Source organism: Leptonychotes weddellii, chromosome 4 (genome assembly GCF_054177405.1).
Source record: "Leptonychotes weddellii isolate Sample4059 chromosome 4, ASM5417740v2, whole genome shotgun sequence".
NCBI classification, from domain to species: domain Eukaryota; kingdom Metazoa; phylum Chordata; class Mammalia; order Carnivora; family Phocidae; genus Leptonychotes; species Leptonychotes weddellii.
Genome location: NC_138372.1, coordinates 8,738,176 through 8,746,897, shown reverse-complemented (window position 1 = coordinate 8,746,897; position 8,722 = coordinate 8,738,176). Strand labels below are relative to the sequence as shown.

At 49.4% G+C, this 8,722-nt stretch overlaps 1 protein-coding gene across 1 annotated transcript; it reads right to left on the bottom strand.

Annotated features, from left to right (window-relative positions):
- Nucleotides 1-373: 373 nt before the first annotated feature.
- Nucleotides 374-4,415, bottom strand: LOC102750430 (PRAME family member 12-like). Its single transcript, XM_031022945.2, is given in 3 exon segments — nucleotides 374-1,849; nucleotides 2,824-3,384; nucleotides 3,821-4,415. Coding segments are annotated over 3 exon segments (1,422 nt in total). The 5' UTR covers nucleotides 4,108-4,415; the 3' UTR covers nucleotides 374-1,275.
- Nucleotides 4,416-8,722: the final 4,307 nt, after the last annotated feature.

Genomic DNA, 8,722 nt, shown 5'->3' with positions numbered 1-8,722 from the left:
TAGGAGTTACACCATCCGCTCTCCTGGTTTTCAGGCCTTCAGTCTTGGACTGAGTTATACCACCGGCTTTGCTGGTTCTCCAGCTTACAGAAGACAAGAGAGTGGGACTTCGGCCATGACCACGTGAGCCAATTCTAATGTCAGTATACATTCTATTGGTTGGTCCAGAAAACCTGGCCAAGACATTGTCTTACCCCAGGCAAGGAAGACATTCATTTGCCTACAGATATTTTGTTATACATCCTAATATACTGATTTCAAAACATGTCGTTCTAGTCTTTCCTGGTGAGGGAAGAGAGGTGTTAGGAGAATAAAGTCAGTCTCTCATTGACAGGACCTAGCACAGGGATATTATTATTTTTTTTAATGTGGTGTAGAAATGCTAAGTTTCCATGCCTGTAGGATGTTAGTACTTTTGCTAAAAGGAACTTGAATGTCTCTATTGGCTGGTTGAATTCAAGAACGACCACCCACCTGTGATAGGAGTGGGTGGGTGAGGCCCAGAGGCCCCAGTTAATCAACCCCTTCCAGGATTGACCCTGCTTTGTGCTGTGAAGCCCTTTCTCAGCACAAAGGCTGGGAACTCAGGCCTTGGGGTCCACCTGGAGAACAGCGGGGAGGGTTCACATCCAGGGTCATGGCATCTGGGTCAGAGGGTCAGAGGGTCTCCAATGGCTCATCGGCCACTTAGTATGTTCCAATTGCTGTATTAACTTAACGAACAGCCCCTGAAACAAGGAATCAAGAGATGCCCATGGAAGAGAATAAAACTGGAGGAAATCATAAACATGCTGTGAATTCCTGGGGCCAAATCCCACCACAACAGTTAAGAGAGTTTTTGATCATGGACAACTCAGTACGGCTCTTCTCCATCAGTAACAGGAGCTTCCTGAAGTGTAACCTGGAAAAACCAGTTAATTGATCATGGAAGGAACCAAAGAGTTTACACTGAGGTTCTTTATTTCCTATCCTTTCTTTACAAGGGTCCACACAGGGATAACTCCCACATGTGAGTCTCAAGCTCAAACCCCCTCTGGAAATTCAGATTCACATTTCTGACTATAGGACACATGTCCCTGAAGGTCCCAGCAACTCCCTGAGTCAAGGCTTCTCTGTCTGCTATCCTGTCCTCCCGCTGGGTCACCTTCCCTCTCCCATTCACACTGAACAGATATCTGAAACCGGGGGTCTGTGTTCCCGTTTCGAGCGATGCAGCTACGTTCTAGATTTCAGTTTCTAAACGCCCAGAAGACACTTGTCGGTTAATGCACCCAACTAGGCAGACATATGACAGGGGCACATAATGGGCTCTGAATCACAGAATATCTTGCTGCCATAGTGAGGACAGGGGCCGGTGCTAAGCCAGATGGTCCTGGGCAATCCTAAATCCCTCAGGATCTTTGTCAGCTAAGCCCGAACCTGGGCAAATCTCCCCAGGTGGAGAGCTCCCTGAGGGTCATAACTCTCCAGAGGGGCAGGATAGAGCTCTAGGCGCAGATGGCGCAGCTGGGCAGTGGGGCGCAGCAACCTCCCCATGATGGCCCCGGAGAGGAGGTTCCCGCGGACACTGAAGGTCCGGAGCTGGTGACAGCGGCTCAGGGCTGGCAGGACGGCCTCGAGGTGGGCTTCTGTGAGTCCACACAGATCTAAGTCCAGGTCCTGGAGGGTGGCTGCCACTTTCTCTAGCAGAACTTGGAGGAGCTCAGGGCTGAAATAGGTCAGGCTGATGCCACTCAGATCCAGGTCCTTCAGCTGGCTGACGTTGGGGCACTGGGAGAGGTGGGCCAAGTCCGAATCTGTGAGCTGACAGTTTGTTATGGAGAGGGTCTCCAAAGGGGTCTTCAGGCACCTGGGGAGAAACCAAGCAGTTAGGCCTGGGGAACCGGGGTGCAGGTGGCCTCAAAGGGGAGACAACTGACTTGTCCAAGGCCAACATGATTGTGACCATCACAATGAAGGTCAGTACCCAGCATCCCAGCCTCATTTTAGGCTGGGGCCTGCCACCGTCCCTTGTGTGACTGGGTCAGGCTCACAAAATCTTTAAAGCTCCCTTTCCTCATCTGTCAAGCAGAGTACAATATACTCTAACTTAATTTATGGAAATTAATGAAGGTAACGGAATGCACTAGAATAGGATCAGTCTGACACAGGGTCTCAATCAAGGGAGGGCATCGATGAATCTTAATATTGGGACAGAAAGCCATAAATGCTCTCAACTCAGGCTTCCTTCAGGCCATTGCTTGGGCCTTAGGCCCCTGTATCTCTGGCCAGGTGAGGCTAGTGGGAGACAAAGAACAAACCCGGGCAAGATCCCCCAGCCTCAACTGGGGGTGCCAGTCTGCGGGGGCTCACCTACATCCCCGCATCATCAGCACACTTTCTACCACTTTTCATGATTCTTTCTTCTCCCACTCCCTTACCTCCAGAATCGAACATTCCATGTTCATTCCCGGACCTGGAGCACAAAACCTTTTACAGACTCGTGCACGTTTATGAAGCTGCTGAGCGCAGGGCTTCTCTTCGGAGATGCTCAGGTCTGCTGTGGTTTCCCCTCTTGAATGTCCTCTTCCCTTTTCCTATTTCCCTAAGTCATCTAAACTTGGACGTCTCCTCCTAAGGAAGAATTCACAAACCCACCCTCACTATATCTGAGCCCCCCTCCAGTGCGTAGCTTCCTGGCAAGGTGTCTCTTTCCATAGCCCCGGACCTTTATGTGGATGGTTGTGTGATACCACACTCAGGATAGAGCAGCAAATGAGACAGTGTACCTGACATCCCAGTCTCGCATTCACTGCGACACCCCCCAGGGTTGCCACCTCTCACCTGAGCATCTGGTCCAGGCGGCCCTCCAGGAAGGAGGGAGAATCCATAGAGAGCTTCTGTAGGTGGTGCAACCGGAGGAACTGAGAGGTGAATCGGGCGACATGCTGCTTCTCCTCCTTGGAGGGCGTCGTGTGGATATGGGAGAGCACGAGTCTCTGCACGTTACTCATCTGGCCCAGGTAAGGAGCAAACATCCCTAGGGTGGACAGCTTCCAAGTGCAGTTCACTTCCACCTCCAGGATACTGTCCAGCTGCACCATATTCAGGACCTTCTTAATATTTTGGATGGGCATTGTAAAAATCTTTAGCTTCTTACAACACAGGTGGAGTGAACTTCTCTGTGTGGCCCACCTAAGGAGGTAGGTGAGGCATTCATCCTGGGTCCTGTCCCTGAGGCAGAGGTCTATGGACACGACCAAGGGAGCCAACGGCTACCTCATCCTTACACCGTCCTTGGCCACTGGTCCCATCGGTGGGGACACATGGGCCCCGGCTCCAGACCACACTCTCCAGAAGTTCTGACCAGTATTCCCTAAATCCAGCACCTTCAGTTTCCGCCTCCTGTGGGGAAAACCGGAGCTTGGCCAAGATGCTTTTAAGATCAGTGTGGATGAGAACATGAGTCTCAATTTAGGCAGTAGTTGGACTTCCCACCTGTGAGAAGACATCAGCTGCTCCTCGCCCTCTTCCCTCCCTGCCTCACTTTTCTCTATCTCCTTTTCCCTTCCATCTCCCCTTGTCTCCACTTCTAGTACCTGGAAGTATCATGGGGAGGAGGCGGGGGGCGTCTCCTCTCAGGCACTCCTGCGTCTTAAGCAGGCCCGTACCTCCAGAAGGCATCTCCCACAGTGAGCTCAGCAATGGCCAAGGCCTCTGAGCACCTTCATTGCCATCATCAGAAGCCTCTCATCCAGCCCTTGACCATCTACTTTCTGTGACCCCAGCGGCTTCTTCCAGGACACCCAGGACCCTCCCAGGCTACATGGATGAGCCTTACCTGGGGAGAACCTTCTGGGCAAGCAAGACGTCAAGCCCACTGAGTGCTGCTTGTAAGGTTGCCTGGTGAGGTGTCTGCATCAGGCCCCCCAGAGGGAGGCGGGCAAAGAGAAAGACACACACCATCGCTTTCAGGGTCTTGTTGTATCTCCCAGCAAAGGCCACCATGAACAGTGGCAGGAAGAGCTCTGAGGGCAGATACTCCAGAGCAGCAATGGCCAAGGCCTCGTCCTTCAGCAGGCTCTTTCCCGCCAGTTCCAGGAGTCTGGGTAGGGCCTGGATGCTCATCCTGAATCTGCTCTGAAAGGAACCCTGTGGAAATGTCAAGGGAACAAGGCATCCTTCTCAAGCCAAGCCCGGGCATGCCGGTCTCCTCCCCATCCTTCAGAGGAACCAACTCAGGGCCAGAGTCACTGCTCTGAAAATGGTAGAAGAGCCTCAGCTTACTCCAGTTCTATTCTGGGCTCTGTGGCCATGCAGCCATCACTCTGCCCCTGCAGAGCATCTCACAAGCACCAGGACAGAGCGTCTCACAAGCACCCAGGAGAAGGAAATGCAGCAACAAACCCATATGGTTCCACCCACCACTTGGCTTGATTCCAGTGTCACTGGGAAGTGGGTACTGAGAAGCCTGAGAGCTGACCCCCACTTTTTTGGGGGGAAATATTTTAGATCATCACTCTAGGCCCTAAAACAACAGGAACAGGAGTGTCATGTGGCCTAACGCATCCTCAGTTTCCACTGTTAACCCGACTGGGAAACATTAAGGAGATACCTCTAAAATGGGTGCTATTCATTTTCACTTTAAAATTTCTTATTTATTTAAAAGATTTATTTATTTTGGGGGGTGGGCAGAGGATAAGGGACAAGCAGACTCCCCAGTGAGTGGAGAGTCCCGCACAGAACTCGATCCCAGGACCCTGAGATCATGACCTAAGCTGAAGGCAGACGCTTAACCAACTGAACCACCCAGGTGCCCCCTCCCTTAAATAAGAATTGTAAAAACCATGAAACAGTATTATATAGAATTTGGGAGCAGCAATGGAAAATACTGAAGTGTACATTTTCATGCACTATATTAGCATTACTATTTTGGGAAGGAGTTCAGGGGAAGAAATAGTTCGCAGTCAGAATAAAAACTTCTCTCTTAAAATATCATATGGGATGTTTTTAAGCTTTTAGTTAAAAAAGCAAAAACTAGTAAAATCACAAAGCCATGAAGTATATGAGCGATAATCTAAGGGCACAAACTGTTTAAAATATCAAAAAATAAAATTCCAAACAGTGAGATGTTTTTCATAAAAAAAAAAAAAAAAGTCTGCCTGGTTAAGGCATTAAGAATGACATGAACCAAAGCACAAGATAAAAATGTTTGGGATTTAGGCAAAACCAAAGCCTTAAATCTATTCATCTAAGAAAGAAAAAGGAAAACTTTGTGCCATCCTGGGCTGCATGTCACCATGCAGGACTGGCTGCCCTAGTTCAGATGGGAATGTCCTTTGCTGGGACAGCAACTTACCAGCTCTGACGCAGATGGCCAGGTCCTTAGGCCTCAGACCTGGTGGAGAACCCAGGTGGGTGGCTCCAGGGTTGGAGGGCTCTGCATCTCTTCTTTGGTGCCTGAGGCTTTTATACACCTTTCTTATCACTTCTCCCCTACCCCTTTCAACCACCGACTGACTTCCAATTGGAAAACAATACTTAATGAGATTCTTCAATCTCCATCCAGTTAATCCTGATTTGGGTCTTTGCTTTTCTCTAGATTAATTGATTGACTCATATACCTATTCAGGAAGGAGAAAGGATTAGGGAGGGGAAGTCAAGGACTCATTCATTGGTTCGCGCCACAAAAATTGATTGAGTTTTACTGATAGGGTATAGTTGTAGTCCTGGGTGTGAGACAGGGAAGTTTGATCTATTTCTGACATTAGAGAGCGTCATTGTTGGGGGATCTCTGACCACATTAAAATTATCATGATTTTCCAGGGTTGAAACAGCTTCATGAAGACAGTAGTATCATCCCCAAAGAAAACAAGTCTCTGAATCAAGTTGTCACCTAGGTGTTATGTCAGGTAATATAGCAAATGAGGAGTCCACTCAGGGAGGTGGTGCAGTTGAGGATGTGGCCGGTCCTCCAGGCCATAAGACTCCTCTGAAGGAGATCAAATCAAAGTCACAATGAGAAGTGGGGGTGGGGGCTGGGCAAGGCAGAGTTGGGTGATCCCAATGGGACCCCATGAATAACCCAAGATGGTAAAATATGGATTATTTTCCTTAGGGAGCAAGGAGATTGAAAGACACTTCTCTGGGGAGAGTTGAGACATTAACAAGGGAGTGGCTGAACTAAAGATGATGTCATTCTTGAGGGCAAGAAGGGAGATTTTGCCTTCAGACCCTCCCAGGAGGAAAAGAGTACTTCCCCCAAAAATGGAATCAGGGATGCCCGGGTGGCTCAGTCGGTTAAGCGTTTGCCTTTGGTTCAGGACATGATCTCGGGGTCCTGGGATCGATCCCCGAGTTGGGCTTCCTGCTCAGGGGGTCTGCTTCTCTCTTTCCCTCGCCCTCTCCTCCTCCCCACTGTTCGTTCTCTCTCTCTCTCTCAAATAAATAAATAAGATCTTAAAAAAAAAAAAAAAACCATGGAGCATGGAGACCCTTCCAATGGTATCAGCAGAAATCAAGAAATTCTTCTCAAGCTTTACTGGGCTGTTTTGGAAAATATGACTAGCCACAAGGCACAGATCCAAAGAAGATTCCAGAAAATGCTGGAAAGTGACCCCTTTGGGGTTACAGAGGAGGACCCTGACTCTTCTGGTCTTCCTAGAGGTGTCAGGCTGGTGAAAGGCTCTGGGAACCAGGCCCCACGCAGTGGCTCTCCCCTCTGGTTCTCTTGGCCCAGCCCTTGAGCTGACAAAGTTCTACTGGGATCCAATAAATGTTTTTTCTCTCCCAAGGCAGATCTCTTCTTATCCTGAAATGTCTTGCCTTCTGTGTCTTTTTAAAAGCCCAAATCTCTTTTAACCCTACTTGCCCTCTCCAGTTCCACTTTAGATCCACCAATATCTTGCCCTAAACAAGAGGCTGTTCTCTTTCTTCCTCACCAATACAGATTTGATGGCAAATTACCCTGGGTCCAGACAATTAAGCCCGGGGGACTAGCTTGTAGAAGCATGGGGTGGGGAGGATGTCTGCTGGCTCCCTCCAGGTGGGGTAGGGCCAGAAGAACCAAGAGAAGGGAGAGAAGCAAGAGCAGGGAAAGGCCAGAGGAGCTGGTGCAGAGCCCAGAATGAGAGAGAAGGAGGGAAGTGTCAGCTGAGCAGGAGAACAAGTCCTCTGGCTCCCATAGGGCTGTGTCCCTTCAAGTCTGAGACTACTGGGGGCATTATGGGACTGGATTTGGGGGCTGAGAGTTCCCAAAGGCCTGGCTTTGTTTGCACTCACTAGTGAGGTTCCAGCGGCAGTCCCCACTCCAAGGGCACAGAATCAGGCCAGGGGAAAGTCCAGAGAGAGAGAATGGCAAGCATCCATTCTGGGTGCAAAGCTGAGGGGCCAGTTGTGGGGGAGCTATGTCTTGGCATCAGGCCAAAAATGGGCTGTTCGGTCTCTTCACTCATTATGGTCTCTTTGGACTTGGACAATTTGGCTTTCCAGGAGAAAATGAGACCACATGGGGTCTGGCCCCATGTCCGTGTCAGCCAAGTGACCTTACATGCAAGCCAAAGGAAGGTCATGGTACATGCAAGTAAAACCAAGGCCCAACAGGCTGTTGGTGAGAGAGAACAAAGATGGAGCCCAGGGAACCCCAGTGGTTTGGGAGGCCCTGGCCTTCCCCTTGTGGGAAAAATCCTCCAATGTCTAGGGCTGAGGACTGCAGGAGCCTGGGGGATGGGGGATTCTGTGAACACATGCACTGCAAAGTCTTGGCACACTGGATGTTCCTCCAATACCCAATACCTTATACCACCCCCTCACTCCCCTCTCCTTGATTCATTACAAGTGTTTACTTATTCTTTTTATAACTGAAAACGTGTACCCTTTAATCTACATCACCCATTTTTTCCCTCCTCCCCATCCCCTGGCAACCATCATTTTATTCTCTGTTTCTGCAAAATTGGCTTTTTTTGTTTGTTGTTGTTGTTGTTTTTAGATTGCACATATATGTGATGTCATATAGTATTTGTCTTTTTCTGGCTGGCTATAGTTCACTGAACATAATGCCCTCCAGGTTCATCCATGCTGTCCCAAATGACAGGATTTCCTTCTTTGTGATGGCTGCTTGATATTCTATTGAGGACATATATCCCTTTTTTTTTCTTTATCCACTCACCCATCAAAGGACATTTAGGTTGCTTCCATATCTTGGCTCTTGTGACTAAAGCTGCCGTGAGAATGGGGTGCTCATATCTCTTTGAGGAGCTAATGTACAGCATGGTGACCCCAGTTAAGAAGACAGTGTTGTATATTTGAAAGTTCCTGGGAGTAGGTCTTTTTTTTCTTAAGATTTTATTTATTTATTTGACACAGAGAGAGCACAAGCAAGGGGAGCAGCAGGCAAAAGGAGAGGGAAAAGCAGGCTCCCCGCTGAGCAGGGAGCCCGATGCGCGGCTCGATCCCAGGACCCTGGGATCATGACCTGAGCTGAAGGCAGACGCTTAACCTACTGAGCCACCCAGGCGCCCTGCTGGGAGTAGGTCTTAAGCATTTCTCACACACACAGAGTTAACTGGGTGAGGGAACAGATGTGTTCATGACTTGATCTTGGTCATCATTGCACATGTAGACCTATATCAATCATCACATTGTTCGGGGCACCTGGGTGGCTCAGTCGTTGAGCGTCTGCCTCCGGCTCGGGTCGTGATGCCAGGGCCCTGGGATCGAGCCCCGCATCGGGCTCCCTGCTCGG